This window comes from Rhinatrema bivittatum, chromosome 15 (assembly GCF_901001135.1).
Source record: "Rhinatrema bivittatum chromosome 15, aRhiBiv1.1, whole genome shotgun sequence".
Lineage (NCBI taxonomy): Eukaryota > Metazoa > Chordata > Amphibia > Gymnophiona > Rhinatrematidae > Rhinatrema > Rhinatrema bivittatum.
In genome coordinates, this window is record NC_042629.1 from 32,138,879 (window position 1) to 32,161,716 (window position 22,838).

General features: G+C 42.9%; 1 protein-coding gene across 4 annotated transcripts in view; it reads left to right on the forward strand.

Annotated features, from left to right (window-relative positions):
• The window catches only part of DSCAM (DS cell adhesion molecule), a 569,269-nt gene that overhangs the window by 291,327 nt on the left and 255,104 nt on the right, over window positions 1-22,838 (forward strand). For all 4 annotated transcript variants that reach the window (XM_029579019.1, XM_029579021.1, XM_029579022.1 and 1 more), the window contains 2 exons: window positions 228-347; window positions 13,163-13,336. In XM_029579019.1, coding sequence (XP_029434879.1) covers window positions 228-347; window positions 13,163-13,336 — 294 coding nt within the window. The remainder of the gene's footprint in view (window positions 1-227; window positions 348-13,162; window positions 13,337-22,838) is intronic.

The following is a 22,838-nucleotide window of genomic DNA, read 5'->3' on the forward strand; positions in this document are numbered from 1 at the left end:
AGGACTTTATCTGGGAAAATGCTGGAGAGTGCTTAATCGGCAGCCCTTCACTGAATATCCAGCTAACTTCAGCCAGCTAACTTGTCTGTTCACTGGCTTATTGAATGTGCACCTCTCTGATCCTGATTTAGACTCAATAGAGCGAGTCACCATCTGACTTTTTTGGTAGGGGCAGCTTTCCTGTCAGCTGGGTAATTCACATTTTCTTTCTTATTTAATGTCTTTAGTTCCTCCCAGGTTTGTGGTCCAGCCCAGCGATCAGGATGGAATCTATGGGAAAGCCGTGATCCTAAACTGCTCTGCCGAGGGTTACCCAGTGCCCACCATTGTCTGGAAGTATTCAAAAGGTGAGTGTAAAGTTCTCCTCCTGAGCCCGTGACGTGCGGTTCAACGCCAAACCACACCTGCTACAAAAAAACAAACAAACCTTCTGTTGGCTGTTCCACTCCTTTGCCAGGTCCTCACTTAAGAGGGTGCCTTGGTCCATTTCTGCCTGTTACTGCAGACGACAATCAGAAGGGCATGGCTAAGGCAGAGGAACTGCCTTAGTGGGACCATCTGTCAGATTTTCACTGAAACATTTCCGGAGAGTTTTTTTTGTTTAAAAATGTTGCATAAATTTGTACCCAATTCTACGCCAGTCAGCCTCTGGCAAGTGCTGAAGAGCAGCTTTGCCTGAATGCCACAGAGATATGTGCACATCCGTTTGTAGATTATGTTGCACCACCAATGGGGAAGAGCCCTGGGATTTGAATCCGACGCCTTGTGCCTTCACTATGGTGACTCGGCCAGTGGACCAAGCACGCCGTTCTTTTTGCTGCGATTTCCCTTCAATTTATTTATTTATTTATTTATTTAACATTTTTTATATACCGAAATTCTAGCAACAATGTTGCTAATCATTTCGGTTTACATATAACATTGGAGTGACTTAACATGCGAGTCTTACATGGAACAGGAAAATGAACTTGGAGAAAATTGAATAAATACTAATAACAAATAACATTAAAAACAACAGTAGTAATAGACATGTTATATACAGGCGATTTAAAAGAATCAGTATGAATAAGATATCTGCAAAATAGACTAGATGGATTGGAAAATTAGAAAATTTAATATAACATTTATATTTACATTAATATAACAATTTATGAGTGACCAGGTCCTTAGAAACCTAATTGGGAATCGTTTCCATATGAAGCAGCTCGTTGAAACCATGGAAAAGTAGAAGCGAATGTTCTTACAAGCAGAGAAACTGGCTAGCTATTCTCAGACAGAAAGACGTGTGATGCTAGCCAGAAAAGGTGTGCGACTAGGATTTTGGTGAGCCCTTGGGCCTGCTGTGGGGGCTCGCTGAAATTCTTGGCAGATGTGATGAAAACCTGCCTTGGATTGCGAAATCCTCCGGTATCATGCCAGAGCCGCCAGCAGAAATCTGACCAGTTCCAGTGGCAAAAATGAGAAACACCTGGTGAACTGCACATCTGTGCGACAAAGAGAACTGGTTTTATTAGGGGAAGAGGAATCTCGCCACCGGGAGCTCCTCGATAGTGAAAGCCATTCACTGCAGCATGAAGTAAAAGGCAGTCATTTGCCACAGACATTGATATGTGAAAACATAAAGGTATTTGTAATGATAGACTCATTTATCAAATTTACATCTCTGAAAACAGATAATTTTGAAGCTGCTTGTTACATGTCTGCTTTGATGCGACTCTTGAAATGATAAATCTTTTTGCTTCTTTGAGAGTCTGTGATTTGGAAACAAATTTCTAACATAATTTACTGTATTCTGTAAAAAAACTCCTGTTATATTATTTAGTAACAGCATTCATTCTGTGCTATAGGAACACGAGGAGAGTTTTCTATTAGCTTATTTCTCTTGTATGCACACCTCCTTGGGACTTTGGAAAAAAGTATGCATAAATCCCAAACGGCATACATCCTAGAAGTATGTTCGGTTAGCATGTAGTATGAGGTCTCATATGTTTAAGCGGTGAGAGGAGTGTGCTGCTGTGAACTTACTTACCCTTCAGGAGTGAAGAAACACGTGTTCTGATCGTCTGCCTGAGGGGAGGAGTAATAAACCCTTTCTCCTTACACAAGCAACTGTTCAGTACTGTGTAAGCAGATTAGTAAACTGAGGGTAGGGCTGCAAATGCTTAATGGGAGCTCTTGGTCTTGCAATAATGAAGGCAGATGATGGAGCTAAAGGCCATGGAAATGTTTCGGCAGAATATTGTTTGCCCTGGTTAAAGATTACAAATAACTTGTCCCCTAGGATCTACTGAGCTAATCGTGCTTTTCCTCCGGTCAGTGATTTAGATGAATTTAGTTCTGACTGGATGGGTGCGACAGGCTGGTGTTAGCAGAGTGCTACCTGGAATGGCCCTGGGGTCCTAGGAAGCTGGATGGACTGGAACAGCCATGCTAGTATTGGTGGCTATTTAGATTATTACAAAGGTTTGAGGTTAGACATGGGAGAAAGGAAAGATGAACTAAAAGAGGCTCTCTTGTATACTCATCTGCCGAAGAGGTTGGCAGATAAAGAAATAAGATGACAAATAACTGTCTTGGATAAGGAGTGATATCCCACAGCAGTCATTTGGGTTTGGTATTTAATTACTTGTCTCTTCCAAATCCAAGCTCAAGGCAAGTTACAATTCAGGTACTGGAGTTATTTCCCTGCCCAAGAGGGCTTATAATCCAACTTGTAGCTGAGGCAATAAAAAGTGAAATGACTTGCCCAAGGTCACAAGGAACGTCAGTGGGATTTGAATCCTGGCTTCCCTGGTTCTCAGCCTGCTGCGCTAGAAACCACCAAGTTTCTCCTCCACTCCACTAAGGATGTATGGATGTACAACTGACAGCTGGGATATATCCTGAGCACTGCTGTCATCTATTGTTACTATGTTTTCCCTTGGAAAAGTAGGAACTACAGTGTGGGTAAAAGCAGAATGACTCAGCCTGTCCTAGGTGACATGAAGGTCTCTGGTCGCTCTACCCTAGGGCAAGACTCAGCTCGCTCTAATGGCACTGCCAGAACCTGCTCCGCTGAGCTACTGATCCTTCACAAAACATCCAAAATTAATAAAAGAGTGACTTGTGATCTGATTTAGGAGCAGTTGGAAAGTGAGATTCCCCAGATGCAGGATTTCCACTCCAATGACCTTGGTTTTCAAAGGTTTTCTGCTGTTCTGAGTTGAAGGCTCAGTGCTTTTGGGAGCTAAGCCCTGCAAATTTTCTAAGCTTTCTTGTAGACAGTCTCTACTACCGTAGACCTATGTTCACATTCAGCCAGGCGAAATTGTTCCAGCTGGGGTAACGATCAATTACCAACTGAGCATTCTGTTTAGGGCTTTTGGCCTCAGTAAGGAAAGAGCAAGACTGCTCAGGGGAAATATCTCCAAAAACTCTAGATACAATTAAAGCTTGCACCAGAATTTGGGACTTGGCATCTTAAAAAAAATCAATAAGGCAGTTAAAATCTTGTTTTGGGTTGGAAGCTGCAGAGTTCCACCTTCAAACTGTATTGTGTAGGACATGATGGAATGATGGTTGCTTGGGTCTTCCCTTTCTTCTCCCACTTCGCCAACATAATTGCCTTAAACAAGCCATTGGATGCTTTTCAAGGAAGCATGGAGAACATGAACATCTATCACATGGCTAGGGTGGTAGAACAAGATCATAAAGTTGGAGGAAGTGGTAGAATAGGGGTCAGAAACCTTTATTGGCCCAAGGCCAAAAATAGGGGACTATTTATTTATTTATTTATTTATTACTCGCCATCTACAAAAAATTGATGAGATACAGTTAAAACATTCATAATATTTGACACACACAAAATCAAATAGACAACAGCAGAAACAATAATAAAGCACTGATAAATGAGAGTTAATTGATGTTTCATACCAACTAACCTGGGGAGAGTACTGCAAAAACATCAGGGGTTATTGAGCAGAGCTATTGATGTTACATAGGAATTGACAAATGATCCACAATCACCAAGAAAAACCAACAGGTAAACTATACCCTCAAAAATATACAAGCCACCTGAAAGTCCAGAAGCAACACAACTCAGTGCAAAAAATCCTGGAAAATCATCACTTAGACAAAATGCCTTTCAAAAAAGGCATGTCTTAAGCACTTTTTAAAAATTGTGCCATATCAGATTATAGGCAAAGTGTTTCTGGAAGAGAGTTCCAAGCTATCAGGCCACCAACTGAAAAGGCTTGGCTATGAATTTCTGTTAAATGAGCAAACTTAAGAGAAGGATCTTTCAACTTACCTTTTCTCAAGTAATAATGGCAGAAAAGGACCAGATGGCCTATCCAATCTGCCCAGCAAGCTTCTTATGGCAGTATCTGCTGCTCCATGCCGGATACCTCCATGTTTCTCTCAAGGGTAGTAACTGCCGCTTCTTGCAGTTACCACCAAGCTTTAAGATAAGGGTAGTAATATTTGTAATCAATCAAAACAAACTGTCAAACCAATAAATTACTGATAGTAACATTTTTACTGGGTGAGGAACCTTCTTGATAATTCAGACAATGCTGCCTGATGTTCTTTGCTTTGGGACTTTGGCCATAGAAGCCATCCTGTGCTTTTTCCCTTATGTCTTCTTGATAATTAGATGACCTAAGAGCCCTAAGTAGTCTGTAAATACATAAGATAGATTTAATCCAAACAACAGCAGTATTATAGACCAATTTATGATCTAGCATTGCAATTTTGAATTTTACTCATCATTGAATCAGCAGCCAATGCAGATCAGTGAGAATTGGAGAAATGTGTTTACAAACTGAAGTACCAGTAAGACAAAGCTCTTATAGACTTGGCAAGTAGGCCAAAAAAGAGAGAATTACAATAATCCATAATGGATTAAGAAGTGGCTTTAGTCTTCTTACTAGCCACAATTTCATAAAAGCTGATTTATCAACAAATTTCAAATGTGAATGCATGGAAAGGTCACCTAGGTTGCGAACATGTGTTTGAAAGAAAGATGGCAATCTTTGAAAACAAAAGCTGTAGGAATATCTGTGGAGGGAAATCTACTAAATTCAGTTTCTTTAATATTAAAGACTAATCTGATATGCTACAACCATTGCTTTACTGCAGAAAGACAAATAATCAAGAATTTGAAAGAAGCAGACCAGAATAAAGTAACAGGTATAAAAAAAATTATATATCGACTGCATATAATTTGTAGTTAAGGTCTCTAAAAGCTTGCACAATGGGGCAAGTAGATATTAAATAGGGGAAGCTAAAAGAGCAGGTCCTTGAGGAATGCCCGTAGGCATCTGATACCATGTTGAAGTGTTACTAGCAATCCTGACTTGTTGGACTTGATTAGAGAGATAGGAGGTAAACCAGTGCAATACGGAGCCGCCTATCTCAGCCTCGGCTAATCGAGAAATCATAAACTGATGATTGATAGTATCAAAAGCCTCAGTGATATCTAACAAGACCAGGATGTATTTGGTACCATTATCCAACCCACAGTGAACTGTGTCAGTACTTGAAAGAAGCAGGGTTTCTGTGCTAAACTACTTCTGAAAGTTGAGCTGATGACGGTCAAGAATAGAGTGACCATCATAAAATTGGTCAATTGTTATAATACTGCGGCTTCAATTACTTTTGATAGAAAAGGTAGGGAAGAAATAGGGCAATAATAGGTGGGTAACAGAGGGTCAAAACCTAGATTTATTAGTAACGGATGGACAGTCTGGCTTCAAAAAAGATGGCAAAATTCCCTCAGAGACATGTTAAAAATATTGGGGGCGATATTCAGCTGCTGAGAGGCTCAGCTAGTTAGCCAGATAAACCTAGCCGGCTAGCTAGCAGGGTATATTCAGCAGTGCACCATTGAATACACTCGGCCATCTTAAAGTTAACACTGTAAGTCAGTGGCACAATCAGAGTTAGCTGCATACGTTAAGCGGCTGACTCTGAATATTGGAGTTAGCTGCTTGGCTATTTCTGCTCCTGCCCACCTCCAGAACATCCTCGACTTATGTGCCTAAATTTTAGCCACATAACTCGTCATGTGGCTAAAATTTAGGCACATATGTCTTTTAATATGCCCGTCTTGCCATTTAGAGAGAGATATTTTGAGTTATCCGTTTAAATGGCTTTTGAATATGGACCTCAGTGGTAAAAGGACTAATGTCCTCTCTAATTGATAGATAAATAAATAAATAAATAATTGCCTTAAATAAAGCAGTAGAGCAAGGGTTACGTAGTCATTTAGATTTGTTCAGTATACAGGCATTGAGCGCATTTTGTTCACGTTTTATGTTTTAGTTTTATGCTGGTTTTATCTTTTTTTTTAATTTTGTACTTTCATTAAGGGCTTTATGTTTACATTTCTTTTATTACATTTTTAACACAGAACACAGTTCGGTATCAACCAACAAGATCGGGTTCAGGGTAAACCAATGATGCTCTGCTGCATCCTTTACCGTTGCCTGGCTGGGAGGGTATGTTCTTGTCCGGCAGGGAATGTTCCAAGAGAAGCCAGTAGGAACACAGATATGTCAAGGGCACGCAAGATGGTATTGTGGCAGTCCTCCTTCTAGGTAGCTATTTTAGATAGTTGCTCTGTATAGCATCCTACCTCGTCCTATACCGTCGCCCATACTGATGTCAGCACAGGCTGGGAGGGTAAGCTTGTCAGAGCGCAAATGATGTTGTGACAGTCCTCCTTCTTTTAGATAGCTAGCTCAGATATCAATTGCTCTGTACAGTACACCACCGCATCCATTACCATTGCCCATGCTGATGTTAGCATGGGCCGGGAGGGTATGTCTTGTCCAACAGGGATTGTTCCAGCAGAAGCTGGTAGGAGTGCAGATGAAGTCAAGGGGCGCACAAGACTGTATTGCAGCAGTCCTCCTTTCATGTTGCTAGCTGAGTTAATTGCTCTGTATGGTGCCCCACCAGGTCCTTTACCATGATCCATGCTGAAGTCAGCATGGGCCAGGAGGGGGGTATTCTTGTTCAAAGGGGGATGTTCCAACAGACACTGGTAGGAGCGCAGATGGTATAAAAGTCCTCCTTCCAGGTATCTAGCTTAAAGTTATTACCAAGTTAAAGAACAAGACTTCTGGAACCATCAGACTGTATTTCCAAGGTAGGATTGCAATATCATTGCATGAGAGAGAGGTATTTATGAAATATAAAAAGGTTATTATCTAACCACAATGTTGTATATTAGAGTACTGACACTAACGAGTTAAAATTAGATGTAATACATGTATACAACCATCGGGTAGCAGCAGAAGGTTAAAATGTAAAGGAATAGGCTTTGTTTACTTTAAATCAAGATTTTATTTAAAAACTATTAAAGGTTAAATGTTCCATCATCAATTTACTGTAACAATCACAATTTGTTTTGTAAGAAGAACACTTAATATTACTTAAACTTTTCGTTTGGAATATTTAAGGCAAATATGCTTCAAAGATGAATATTTTCTTTTATACTAATTTTTTGAGTCTGAACTTACTGATAGCAGGGATCCTTCAGTGTTGACAGGAGTCTTTTATTGAATCTTCTTTCTTCTTCTGGTGCTTGTGAATGTATTTGTTGATCTCTGGTTTCTCTGCTGAGTTCAGTTGTTGCTCTGTGCATATGAGTATCTTACTGTATGAATTGATCTTCTGTGTGAATATTTTCTCTATAAATCTTTTATGGGCATGTGTCTGAAGCGCAGTCTGCATCTCCTGGCCTCTGTGTTCTTCTTAGGACTGCAGGGATATAGGTCACATGTTGTGTAGTGAGACCAGCTTTCTCTGGTTCTTGAGATGGAGAAGGTGCAGAGATGGAACTAGGTTTTACTGGCTCATAAGGTATGCATTTTCTTGCAGGTGAGGTGGTCGTCATGCTGGCTGTGACATATCAAGATGAATACATCAGAGTTCACCAGTACTTGATCCTTAGTAAAGCTCTGCCCAGTAGTTGTAGGCCATTGTTTGAAAACTTTCATGGCACAGCAGGGAGCCTGGTTTATCCTGGTAAATGTCCAGGCCCACTTTTGTTTAAGGAACCGACTGATCTTTGTCTGTAAGATAAGTTTGATACCTTTCCCTAGTTTTCAGTATTCAGTTCTCTAACTGACAGGCTGCTTTGGGGGAGGGAAAGTTACAGTATCAGATAGATTTCAGTCCAGTGTTCTCATCGTCACTGATTTCTTCAGCCTTTTCTCTCATGTCCAGAGCATGCAATATCCCAGCATCACTTAATAATTCAGCACCAAATAGTGTTATGATTATCGCTATCCCATGTATTACTAAGTTATGAATTCAGATAACTTAAGAGACCATCATAAAGAATTCCAATTCTTAAAAAAAAAAAAAAGAGAAAAAAGTTATGTGTCATCTTGAGACCTAAGATTAAAATTATCATAGCAGGTGAGCACCGATAGTGACTTTCTTTGGAAAAGTTTATCATGCCAATTCAGATATCTCACTTGATAATTGAGTCTCTGGTAGTTTCTTTTTTTGATACATATTGTTTACCTTCTGTACTGGGTTATTATGTTTTGAGTTTATAACTAAATTATGGCCAAATTCAGAGTAGTAGTGTAGGATTCGATGTACCCTGTCCCGAACTTGCCCTGGAGGTGTGGGCAATAAATGCTTTTTAAATAAAATAAATAAATAAATAGATATATAGGCCCACACTACTCAAATTTCCTGTGCCTACAAAGGCTGGTTTATTTTCATTGCTTTTCTCCGGGGGTGACTCGGCCAGTCATTGCAGCACAGGTGGAGAGTCAGGCAATATTAGCATACCCGGTAATTCTGTATTCATTTTACTTAATGCCGTGATATTTTCCTTTTATATACCAGGACATTAGAACTGGCCCCACTTGATCCCAATTAACCATAGCAAATTGACCTTTTTAAAATACAAATCTGAAGCCTGCACCATTTGACCAACAATCTCCGATGCTTTCCTTGTGTGACTCGAGAACAACTGAAACGCAGGTGACCCCAAGCATAGTCTGATTAGTGCTGTGTTATGCATAGGCGGTCGCAGGACAAGCGATGCATACCACTACTCTGCCAGTGTACTTCGGTCATACTCCAGAGATACCTCCTCCAAGGCAGAGAGAGCAATTCAGTCTCCATGTCTATTTAATCTTTGGTTTTCCTGCTAAATTTTCTGACCAAGGTGCCATCAGTAGTGATGGCAGTTTTAGTGATGTGGACATTTGGCCACATGGAACTGGTGTGAGGCTATAAACTGATCTCATGTAGGCCACTGAAGAACCTTTTAAGATAGCAGTGACTTTGGATCACATCTGCCTAATCTGAATTTGAATTAGTAACCTAAAGTTGATATTCAGATGTAACCAGGTTGTTCAAGGTTATTAGGCCTGACCAGTTTCAGAGTTAATAGTCATGGTTAATCAGATGTTGTAGTGGACTGGAAGTGACTAACTCATTGCATAGGACTGACCAAGCCCCTTGGTGGATAGCAAAGCTCTTCTTTCAAACCAGATGTTGAATTTTACTTTGGGAACCCACTGGCTCTTTCTCTCTCTCTTACTGGTGAACCAGATCCCATTAAATAACAAAGGCTGCAGGCAATATTTGTGGTTGCAAACAAAAGTCTGTTTATTTACAGGAAAGCAATAGTAACAAGGTCTCATCCGTAGGAGATATCGCAGCAGAGCCACAGTGATGCTAGATTGGATATGGCTTTGGCCATAGGTGCTACTGCCTGAAGGGCACCATCCGGGCTGGATTTTGGAGTGTGCAACCATCACGTGAGTGCCACCGCTCCCTCCCAATACTGCTGCAAAAAGAGATGACTCTCTCTCTCTTTCTGATATGGCCATCGGGACTTGCTACTGGCCAAGATGATCCACGGGGCCAAAGATCAGCTGCTGTGCCTTCCCTTCTCTATGGCCCAATTAGCCTGGCATGTCTGACTTTCTTCTCCTGTACCTCCCATGTAGTTCAAAATCTGATCTGTGCCAGAGAGAGAAAAGATCAGAAGCACAGGGCCACCAACTCTGCTCTCCTGTCTGTCCACCATGGGAAAGGGAGGTTGTGAGGAAGAGGAAGCGAGGAAGGATGGAAAATGAGAGGAGGTTGAATGAGAAAGGGAGGGGAGGGGTGGTGGAAGCTGAGAGAGGTGGATGGAGGATGAGTGAGGGGAAAGGGAAGGATAATTTGAGAGAAGAGGGGGGGTTTCAGAGAGCAAGAATGGAGACAGCTGTTAAAGGAGAAATGAGACAGCAGCCTGTCGAAATGGGGAGATGGAGGGCTGAGAAGGGGCAATTGAGGGGAAAGTTGAGGAAATGTAAAGTTGGGGACATGACGAACTGGAGGGGAGGAGGAGAGATGAAATCTAAAAGGATTTTGTTTTCAGTTTAGTGAATGGAATATGTCAGCTTTGCGAAGGTCTCTCATGATATATTTGTATTTTGCACGGTGCAGGAGGGAAATGCGTTTCTGCTTCTAAGTTTCTGGTGTTGCACTGCATGCAGAGTCTGGCTACTTCGGGTTTCCATTTCAATTTTTTGTTTGCAATGGATGTTTCCATTTCTAATTTGTGGTTACTTTTTCTATATTTATTGAGGGTCTTTCTGTGGATGACCGATTCATGGCTTAAAGGCACATGGTCCTTTTTCAGCCCCTACAACAGAAGGTAGAGGTTAAGTGTCAGTTCTGGTAAAAGTAAAGGATCACATCCATACAGACCTAAGGATCACACTTTTGGGACTGAGGTCACGCTTGTCTGCCTATAAATTACAAACAATAATAATGGTATTGTGTATAGGCTGAGGGTGTGTGTTTTCATGTGGCCATAGGTGCCAAGTTGCTTGGCTACGGCTCTACGACACAGTGAATGCCTGTTCTATCGAGGTTCTGAGAGTAAGGCGTAGTTATGGGTGTCAATGCAATCTTCAGACTCACAGACAGTAAATCAAGGATAGTTATAACTGTGTGGGCTGAGGTCCCTGCCTCCATGAGCTGAGGGATTTACTCCATGGCCTTGTTGAAATCACAGGAAGTCCTAGGCCTTCTAGCTTTAGGGATTTGAATCCCACCGAGTCTCCTCAGCAAAAACTATTATTCGTAGTTGTTAAATGCAGCCTTTCAGCAATGGCTCCAGGAAGGAAGAGGAACTCATTGGTTGTCTTGCCATAATCCTTCTAGAGGCTGCAGAACCAGGCCCAGCCTTCCTAGGAGTTACGTGGTTAGGCTGGAATCGTATATGGTGGTGCGGGAGCTGGCACCGCCAAACACTGCAGAAACTTCAAACCAAGACATTTAGGGTTCCCACAGCACATAAGGGCTCTCTCAAATGGTCCAGCAGGGTCTTAAAGGTTCATAAACCTTCCCAGTGTCAAATACAGAGGAATCTGAAACCGAACAGAGCAGCTGGTACCACTGTGAAGGGTACAATCTACCCCCATTTCAGGAGAATGGGGGCAGATTGTGCTTCTCTTTCTTATTGAAACAACAGCCATCAATATTATTCCTGGCCAACCAAATTACACTGCTAGAACTCATGAATAATACCATATAACAACCAAATCCCTGCAGCTTTTAAAGATGCATCCTGTTCAATAATATAATATATACTCCTCCCTAGGGGCGTTTATTCCACTTTTATCCTTTTGCAGTTTAAACCTTGCCTAGAGGTGACAGTCTATTGAGTTGCTCTGTTTGTCTGTATTGATATACTTGAGGGTATTTTGCTCTGCATATATTGAATATTTAAAGTCTGATTCATCAAGGTCTTTTCCCTTACATGGGAAAGCTTTGGGAATCAAGCTTTTAATGATGTTGGAATGTGTTGAAATATAATCATATGAAAGGCTTCTCACAAAATACATTTCTGTTTTACTGTAAATCGGTATATCTGTGTATAAATGAACATCATAATAACATCGTAACATAGTGGATGATGGCAGAAAAACACCAATTGGCCCATCCATTTTGCCCAGTTATTTACATCCAGACTCCAAAGATATATCCCAACGGCTAGTCATCAAAGCTTGACTGCTTGTAGAATGTCACTCCTTATCCAAGTCAGTTTTGGGTTGCTTCCTCATTGGTTCTCTATCATCCTGGATAGATGACCACACAAGATTGAATGCTTTATCCAATACTCGGTTGCTCCTTGTCTTACCACTCAACGTTGTTAATGTAGACAGTTACTAAAGCTAGTGCTCAGTATCAGGCCTCCCAGGGCCCTCTTGACCTGCTAGCTAGCGTGTGGGCACCACCAAAGTGCCGGCACTTAATTGTTGGTCTCTGGAGAGTTGCAATCTGCTGACACCACACTGTCACTTCACGGCTGGCAGCAGTGCTAGGCTGCACCTCCTCTATCTACCTTTTGTTTTGTCTTTATCACCGGTTCTTGAAGGAGCAGAGGATGAGTTGGATTTCTCAGTCTGCTCCTACTTCTATGAAAGAATATGACTGCAGATAAAAGACCATTAAGCACATCAAGTCTGTCCCACTTCACTTCTGATGCGAGATGCCATAGAACTCAGCTGATCTCTCTCTCCCTTGACTGCTTTGCAACCAGAGATCATCTGTGCTAATCCCAAGCTTTTTCAAATTCTGTTACCATTTTTTTTCCGACACCTCCCCAAATTAGCCACCTATCAGGCAGGCAGTTTTGAAAAAGGCCATTTCTACATGTAAAATCTGGTTTTATGCATGCAAATGATGTTAAAATTGACCCGAGCCCGGTGCACGTAAAAAGTATGTATATAACCCAGTTTCACATGTATTTTTACACACACTGAGGAGAGGTATTCTGGGGGGTGGCATTGACTTATGAACACCCTTTTTAAAGTAAGTTAGCTCGCATAACCTACGCCTTGCTTGGAATGGGTGTAACTTTGTGTGAGATAATGTATGCGTGTACTCAGCCAATTACGCAAGGATTTTCAACGCAAACATCTGTGCGTACGTTTTCATTTTAAATGCTTGGTGAAGTCTTGCTTTTGGGAGTTAGCAATAGGAGATGGATCTCCCTGTTGGGATTTGCTGGGTACTACTAAGTAACCCTGTGTGGCCACTCCTGGGCTCAGCGGGCCAGTAGTCCGACCCAGCTTGACACTTCTTTGTTTCCATGCTCATTCTTTGTTCCCAGCTGTTCTTCTGACCAGATTTGTGGGTTCTGTTGCAGGTGCTGGGGTGCCACAGTTCCAGCCCATCGCCTTGAATGGCCGGATCCAGGTGCTCGCCAATGGCTCCCTGTTGATTAAGCACGTCCTGGAGGAGGACAGCGGCTATTACCTCTGCAAGGTCAGCAATGATGTGGGAGCGGATGTCAGCAAATCCATGTACCTCACGGTTAAAAGTAAGAACTCAAAACACCCCTCTTTCTTCCTATCCTGCTGCTGATCTAGATTGCACCACTGGTATGTCTTGAGCCAATGTTGCTGACCCCCTAGTGCCTTGTCATCAGAGTTAGTCCAGTCCTGGTTTTCTAACTGCCATCCTGGTACTGTTCTAGCCCCTATTGTCCTGCCGTGTCCATTGGGATGGGACTTAGAAAGCGAGGGCTAAATCAGAATCTCATGATGACGTACTGTTAGGCTGACAGTCTTGTTTTAGGATAACAGTTTGGAAAGTAGGAATGAGTACCGTGTCCATGAGTCTGTGCTGAAGCTATAAAGAGATCACTTTGTTCACCCTTCTGCCATGGTCTCCCGAGATGCTTTGAAGTGTCTCTCTACACCTATTGTTTAATAAAGACAATGTAAAGTCACCGGCCAGTAAAATGGCTTGTTCGGCTCTAAATTCTGCATTTCCTTGGTTGGTGACTGGTGCATTGTCTGACTGTGTAATGAGCTGGGAGGACAAAGGAAGAGATGAGTGTACATGGGCGTTTTCAGCCGGTTAATTCTGCACATGAGCGTGACCTCAAAGGCCCACATGAACCATGCAGGCAGTGCCAACCAAGGCCTCATCTTTATAAAGTGACTTATCTCGCTATGAGAGACCGCAAAGGAGCACAGTGTCTTCTCCGCATGAAGCAGTATGTCAAATGTAAGCAAGGCATGTAGTAATGCGTTCCCTGTAGCAATCTGAAATGTCATTTTTAAATGATTCCTTCCTCCTCTGACTTTCCCTCCCAGCACCCCTGGCAGCATCGGTGTTCAGAAGAGAATTACAAATTGCCTCACACACGGCGGTGGTAGGGCCTAACTCATTAACTCAGTGGTAGCATCACCGCCTAACAGGCCAAAGGTTGCAAGCTCAAAACCCGAGAAAACTCATTTGTGAAAGTGTTTGCAGATGTGGAGAAATGTGTAAAATCGGTGCGATGGGAATATCTGTCTCTTCGGCTTCCTCTCCCTTTCTCTTCTCCCTAATCAAGGAGAGGTGTAGAGAACAATTATAATCTCTTGATGTTGATTTAATGTCCTGATGCCATCTACCCATCTTCTGCGAGGTTCTTCCTCTGACTTCCCTGCTCTTCTGTCACTGCATGCAAGGACAACTTATTCCAGGGCATTCTTATAGGTGGGCCAAACGACAATAATTTATTGCTGTCTGATATATACTGTAGGATCGATTGCAAGCCTATTCTGTGCTGGATTTCTTCATGCCAGATCTTTTTCCTTCAGGTCACTCCTAATGCCATTCTCAGGCATCTCATTTATGTGGTTAATTTCCATTCATTTGCTGATGTTAAAGTCCATGTTTGACACTGATAACTCAATGCTGGTATAAAATTCACCTTAATGACATTGTCTTTTGCACACACAAATGTTTCTATTGAAGTGTAACCAAGAGCCATTCTTTGGTTACCAGTAAACCCTGGGAAGCACTAGGGAGGTGGATGCGGGGAGGACCCATTCAAATTCAGTCCCTCCCTTTGAGGGGCCTGGGAATGGCCATCCCACTAGGAGGCTTTATAATGGCGCTCTCCTGAGAGTTTGGAGGCAGTCGTGTATAATATTTGGAGAGTTTGGAGGCGGTAGGCATTTATCTTTTGTTGTGTTTTAAGGCCCAGTCAGAGGGAACAGGCTAACCCAGCCTGGGATTTCTGACCAGGGGTCGGTAGGGTGGTCCTGCCAGTTTACTCCCTAGCTTGTGTGGATACCCCTCCGGGTTGTTTTCATGGTAGGAGCCTCACTGGACACCTGGGCCTTTCTTGGCTTCAGGGCACGGAGATCCCTGTGTCTGGGTCGCCCAGGGTAAGGGAAGGACCTGCCCCTGAGGTGTAACTCTGGTGTTATATTCAGTTAAGGAAACAGGGACCTTGAGTTAAACCATTCAGGGGGGAGACCTTGGGCTGCCCCTTCATTCCTGCATTGGAGCAGGGTAAGAAATCTGCTTCCAGGGATCCCTCCCCTAAGAGATCCAAAGGAGATGAAGAGGCTGAGATAAATCTAAAGAAGTGAAAAAACCTGCTAACCGTGAGCACAAGAACTGTAAAGATGCAAGAGGGACCCCAATCTGGAGTCTTCTGCCCCCAGAGGGAGAGAGAGAGTTTACTCTCTGTGCAAGGTCAGGAGTTTTGGTCATCAGGATCTCAACCTCACCTAACCCAGCCGGGTACCAGGATCCTTTGCCCTGTGAAAGATTCCTGCACAGGTAGCGGTGAGAAGAGAAAAGACTGTGGTGCTGGAGCCATATTTATTGTGCCGCCTGCGGCTATCTTATTCAGTAAGTTTAAGTTTGGACACTAACCCAGCACGCCCAGCGTCCTTACTTGGGCGCACGCAGCGCAGAGGAAGAGAAGTGGTCCCTCTCCCAGGGATAACCAGGAAAGACGTTAGCCACCCCTGCCTAAGGATCCACATCCGGGCAAAAGGGGCAAAGAAAAGAGCCGCTCTCTCAGGGTTCCTGCCCCAAAGAACTTACAAATAAGTTTATGGCCCCACCCGTGCAGGACGCGCATACCAGGGTTGGGGTTACAGGAGCAAAAGTACTGTCAGAATGCTTTGATTTGCTTGTACTCATCTTATCCAACTTCCCATCTTCTTGTAGTGTGATTTTAAGACCATTACATTCATTCATTTCGCTTGTGTGCTGGTTATCCTTACTTTTGGCTCTTCCTGTTGCCATTAGTTCTGTTTTTTTTTCAAGACTCCTGTGTTAGTCTTTGCATCACGGGGGCAGTTTTTTCAAAGGGAAGCTCCCCTCAGACTTTGCCCTTGCTGTGCCTGTGGGTTAGGGCCTAGAGGGGAAAGTAGGAGCAGAGATCTGAAAACCTCCCGACATTCTCTTGCCCCCGGGGCAAAAGGTACACGTGCCAGGCAATTTCCAAAAGCCTGTTTTATGCACGTAAAGAGGCATTTACCCAAATAAATGTGGAAAATGTTTTTTTTTGGGTGGGGGGAGGGGGAGGGAGGGTTAAATGATTAGACAAACTATAGACTCTTAATTAAAGCTTTTGCTTTGTCTGATTTCCCTCGTTTCCTGCCTTTTTGGTATGAAGTTAGCTTAACCAGATAAAACCTTTTGAAAATTGACCTCCCAGATTTAATTTGTTCAGTTGAAGTTGTTGTTTCTTTTCAACTCCCCCGGCGCTAGATCTTCTGAAAAACACATTTCATTAATGGTGTCATCCTCTCAGGGGTTTGCTTTTCACAGATAATCTGAAATGTAGGGATGATATTGGCGCAGATCTGATGTCAGAAGAGAAAGCTACAAAATGTCTGCATTAATGCTCGCGTTGCCGCTGTCATCCTCGTAGAAGCTCTGACGTGATGCCATGCTCTGCCCAGGAGTGTGCTGGCATCAGCCGGTCTGCCTGGCCTTCTGATCTGCAGAGGCCCCCTTCAGAGTTGTATCTGATGCTCCTTTCCACTAGTTGTCTGTGTGAAGACGGCATCAGTACGGCTTCGGTTTTCCTTGAAGCCCATTTGAGCTGAGAATCTGTATGAAAGGCACATACGAGGATGGTCAAAGGCATCGTGCGCTTGCTCACAGTCGCTGGGTATTATCTGCAGGATTGTCCTAAAGTGACAACCGTCTCTCCAAATACTCATCACAGTTTGTACTCCTGCTTCACAAAAGCGGGGTCATGGGATGAAGGGGAAAGGGGTAGATTCAGGAGTAAAGCTAAGGAAATATTTCTTTACATACAGAGTGGTAGATGCATGGAACAACCTCCCAGTGGAGGGGATAGAGACAAGGGCAGTCATTGAATTCAAGAAAGCATGGGACAAACACAGGGGGATCCCTGAGGGAGTGATAGGGATTGTGGAGCTGAACAGCGGTTGTGGATGGGCAGACAAAATAGGCCGAATGGTCTTTTCCTTATCATCTTGCTATACCTGTCCAGATGTGTGGGTTTATGCCCCCTGCTAGCCAATGGAGACGGAGGACACACCTTTCTCTGTGACATCATCACTGGTTGTTACCATGGTGCAGTTCCAGCAAAAGGAAGTATTCTCTGTCTCCAGCAGAGGGCAGGATGCACTGTTTTGGTGCTGCAGATTACTTGTCTCCCAGGTTCGGGTTTATTCTCTTCCTGACAGAATATTTAGAAGCTTTTCTTTTATTGCTCTGTGGCTTTTTTTTATTTTTTTTTTATTAGTTCAGTGAGACCGCCTTCCAAGAGACTCGCAGCCTCAGAGGGGGTTCAGTAAAGGGTGATGTATCTTTTTTATACCTTTTGAAGGAGCCTATATGAAGACAAATTGTCCCCCTCGCTCCCCTTCTCTTTCCCTCTGCCCCCCAGCCTCTCTAATTTTTGTCTTTCTCTTCAAGTTTAAAAAAAAAAACCAAAAAAAATTTGCTCGTTGCTAAATTTTTTATTTTATCTGTCACTGATCTTCCTTCTCTTATTAGGCATGCCTCAACTGTAAAATATGATTATCATTGGTTTACTTGTTTTTGTTCTGATTGCTATTTATAATGTTTCCTCTTAATTTCATTTGATTGTAAAGCCTGTTGCTGATTTATTGTTCATTGTAAACCGAGGTGATGTTTCTTAACGTGCCGCGGTATATAAAAAAAAAATCTCTAAATAAATAAATAAAATTAAAAAAAAAAACCAGATTTTAATTGTGTGCCCAGCAGTTTTCATTGGCAACTGCCAAATTAACCCACTGGAAAGGGGTACGTTTTTCTCTGGGGGTGCAGTTTCGGGCTGTTTGAGGAATTTTTAGTTCTGTGCCATTTTTAAACATCTGCAGGCAATGTCTAGTATAGTTGGGGCTTCTGATTTTAGGTGTTTATAAATTGTAGATTAGGTATTTATTTTCCAGCTATTAAGGGGTACCAAAAACTGGTGTTTTTCTATGTTTTTGCAGTACAGGTACTATTGTTGAGCATTGTTTCCAGTTGAATCAAATACATTTGTGAAGCTGAGGCATTGTTAATATGGAAAAAAAGCACAAAAACAAAGTGGAGTAACCAGGGTATCAAAGGAGAATTGAGAGAGTACTTGGGGAAGTAGTGTTTTTCAGGTGTTTATCTAATAAACACCTTTTTTTTTTTGCATTGGGGATATTTTATCGAGATTTATCAGTTAAAACCTAAAATCAGAAGCCCTATACTGTATATGGTAAATATTCCATACCAAAACAGTACTAGGTGTCAGCATTCAAACAGCAATAACCCTTCCTATGAAAAGGCAATACTATAAACATTACACTGGATCCTAAAACACCAATACACCCGCTATTACAACAGAACAAGCCAGGCTGCTATCAAATCCCTACACAGAAACTATCCCTACACATGCAGAGCACAGACAGACCCTCACCAAATACAGAGAAAGGGACCATAAAGTATAAATATAAACATGCAGACAAAAACTGAACTAGATTCTACGACAAGCCAGACTCTGAATGCCATGCAACAATGGAAACCATTCATCATAAAACATTAAACAACATGTGGTCGTTTACCTCATCCAGGGGAGCTGCAGGTTTCCAGAGTTCAGGTCTGGTGGGGGGAAAGGTATCTTCCTGGGCCCCTGGCATGGTCACTATCTCTTAAGCGATAAACACGAAGAGAAGGATCGGTAAAAAGGACTTTTTATCACTGCTAGCCATCTTGGATCGGCTTCCGCTTTGCTTTTTGGCACTGTCTCTTAAGTACACAAACTCACACTCCAGCTGGATGATGTCCACCAAGTGTGCAAGGATCCAAAATAGGAGCAAGGAAGAAAAAAATCAGCAAAAGGGTTAAGTAGCAGTCAAGCCAATGTCCATCCATACAGCAACGGGCAATAGAAAAATAACCAAACAGAGTCATAAGTGGTGTTCAAAACAATAGTTTACTTTAACTTAAAAATGAGCATCCAGGTGAGAATAAAATTCAGAATAGAATAAAAATATTGGCGTAATGAAAATCATAGTTTTCTTGTCCATTACAGATCTTCTTACAAAGCTCCTTTCTCTTGCACTACCATCCATGTTGAAAAACCCCTACTTTGAAGGTAGGGTAACAGGAGTGAGGTTCCAGCATGCACTGGTCAGAAATTAGAAAATATCCCCCAAAATATTAACAAAGTCCAAATGGTCAAAAACTGTAATCCAGCTCTTAAGTTTAGTGAAGTACCCCAACGTCTGTAGAGATTAGCTCAGGCGAAAAAGATCTTGGATACAGCTTTCAGGATCCCTGGGGATACCCTTCCATCCAGACTGAATCATTCTTCTTCCAAAAAAACCTCTCTTCTTTCAATTCCCAAAATCTCAGCATTGATTAGGACTCCCAGGGATGAGGAAAAGATTCAACAACCAAGCTCCTCCTCCATCTCCGCTCTAGTCACCTTACCACTCACTCTTTCCCACTGAATCACTGAGCATACTTCAGGGGATTTTATATCCCACTGAAGACTTTCCCCCCAAAAAAAGTTGGGTTATGACAAGGGGGAGGATTCCTGAATATCACTGACCATTGCTGGACAAATCACTTGGGAGCAAATGTTTGTGACTGGCAAAGCCCCGTCACAAACAAAATAAAGAAATATAAATCAATAATAGTAAACCCATACTAATAAAAATAATACTTCAAAACAGCTAATCCAATAATTAAAAAAATCATTAAAATTTCCCAAACACTAATAAAATATTTCAAAGCACTCAATAATTAAAACTATTAAGGATTCAAATTTCTCCCTTGCTCTCTACTGGCGAACTTTTGATTTCCAATTACCCTGAGATTGTCATGAATTAGTGTGTGTGGGGATGCACAGATGTTTCCTTTTTTTTTTTATATCATATACACACTCTAACACACATTCATTCTCTCACACAAAAGCTTCCTCTCCCTCTCTCACTCATATGCACCCTTTCCCTCCTGCATTCATACATACTCCATTTCTCTCACTCACATGCAAGCTCTCCTACTCAGTCCCTCACACACTGTGCTTTTCATATATAATCTCTCTCATTTATACACTCTCGCTTCCACAGTTCCCTCCTACCCGCCCCCCCCCCACCCCCCCCCCCCCCCCCCCCCCCCCCCCCCCCCCCCCCCCCCCCCCCCCCCCACATGTGCCGCCTCTTGCTATTGCATGGTATGCATACTCTGTAGTGCCGGGCCTGCTTTTCTGTGTCCACTATGTTTGGTTTTTTTTTTAGATGGGGCGACCAGAACTGCACATAATACTCAAGGTGTGGCTGCACTATGTAGCCGTGTAGAGGCTTTATGATATTCCCAGTTTTTTCCACTATACCTTTCCAAATAATTCCTAACATTCCCTTTGCCTTTTTGAACACTGCCACACAGTAAGCCAAAGTTTTCAAGGTATTGTTCTCAAAATATCCAATATCCTTTTCCTGGGCGGAGACTTCTAATATGGAACCCAGCATTGTATATCTGTAGCTTGGGGATTATTTTTCCCTATGTGAATTACTTTGTACTTTTACACATTAAATTGCATTTGCTATTTAGATGCTCAGTCTCTTACTCTAACAAGACCCTTCTGCAGTTCTTCACAATCCACTGCTGTTTTAACGACTCGAAACAATTTTGCATCTTCCATTAATTTGGTCTGCTCACTCGTTGTTCCTTTCTCAGATCATTTATGAATATGCTAAATAGCGCAGATTCCAGGACAGACCCCTGGGGTAAATGACCACCTATCATTCGCCTGCTGAAAGCAGGTGTAAATCTGCGCGTGCCAGCGGGCTGCTGGCGCGCCATCACCCGACGTGGGGGCTGGTCCGGAGGCCTCGACCATGCCCCCGGGCTGGTACCACGCCCCGGTCCCGCCCCGAACCGCCCCTGACCCCGGTCCCGCCCCGGACACGCCCCCTCCCCACCCCTTGTACGAAGCCCCGGGACTTACGCGCGTTCCGGGGCTGTGCGCGTGCCGGTGGCCTATGCAAAATAGGCGCGCCGGCGCGCAGGGCATTTAAAATCCGGCCCAGAGTGTCTGGCTTCTTGCGGTTTCCAGTTCAGTTTTTATCTGCGCATTTTTATTTCTACTTTGTGGTTGCTCTATTCTGTATTTGGTGAGGGTCTGCTTATGTTCTGCATGTGTGACTGATGTGAGGCATTCTCCTAATAGGCAGTCTTTTTTGCAGGGATTTCTGGCATCACAGCAGTGCATGTAAATTTAATGTAAGTGATATTTTTATCTCTGAATATATTTCTCATGTAAAATATAAATGCATAACTTTAACTGTGTGTGTGGAGGGGGGGGGGGGGGCATTGTGCAAGGCTATAGGGTTCGCCTAGGGCACCATAGGTTCGGGGAGGGCGGAAAGGTGTCAGCTTTTAAAGTTTGAATCACTGAAGGGAGCTGGGCGATTTTTTTGGTGGGCCGGGGACAGAGAATGAATGAACGGCGGTGGGGTGGGGGGAGCGGCTCAGTCATGGTTCGCACAGGGCAGCAAAAAAGCTAGCACCGGCCTGACTCCGCACTCTTCAGTAGCAGCCTGCAAGGATATTTGACCTGGGCAAACGGGACAGAGTATAAATGTTATATATGCAGTTACATGGGTCTGTACATAGGGATTGTGCTGGTGTGAGCAGACACAACAGTCAGGGCTCAGACTCGGGTTACATCCTGTCTGGGTTTCCCAACTCTTTCCATGGAGACTAAGGTGACACAGCCAGGGGGGAGCATTAACACCTTGCTGTCTGGTCTGGAGGGATGACCTTTTGCCAAGAATCCTCCAGTGTGCTGCGGCAGTTAAAAAAGCAAACAGAATGTTAGGAATTATTAGGAAGGGAATGGTGAATAAAACAGAAAATGTCGTAATGCTTCTATATCGCTCCATGGTGAGACCGCACCTTGAATACTGTGTACAATTCTGGTCGCCACATCTCAAAAAAGATATAATTGTGATGGAGAAGGTACAGAGAAGGGCAACCAAAATGATAAAGGGGATGGAACAGCTCCCCTATGAGGAAAGACTAAAGAGGTTAGGGCTGTTCAGCTTGGAGAAGAGACGACTGAGGGGGGATATGATAGAGATCTTTAAGATCATGAGAGGTCTTGAACGAGTAGATGTGACTCGGTTATTTACACTTTCGAATAATAGAAGGACTAGGGGGCATTCCATGAAGTTAGCAAGTAGAACATTTAAAACTAATCGGAGAAAGTTCTTTTTCACTCAAGGCACAATAAAGCTCTGGAATTTGTTGCCAGAGGATGTGGTTAGTGCAGTTAGTGTAGCTGCGTTCAAAAAAGGTTTGGATAAGTTCTTGGAGGAGAAGTCCATTAACAGCTATTAATCAAGTTTACTTAGGGAATAGCCACTGCTATTAATTGCATCAGTAGCATGGGATCTTCTTAGTGTTTGGGTACTTGCCAGGTTCTTGTGGCCTGGTTTGGCCTCTGTTGGAAACAGGATGCTGGGCTTGATGGACCCTTGGTCTGACCCAGCATGGCAATTTCTTATGTTCTTAGCAGTAACTGCCACTCCATGCAAGTGATC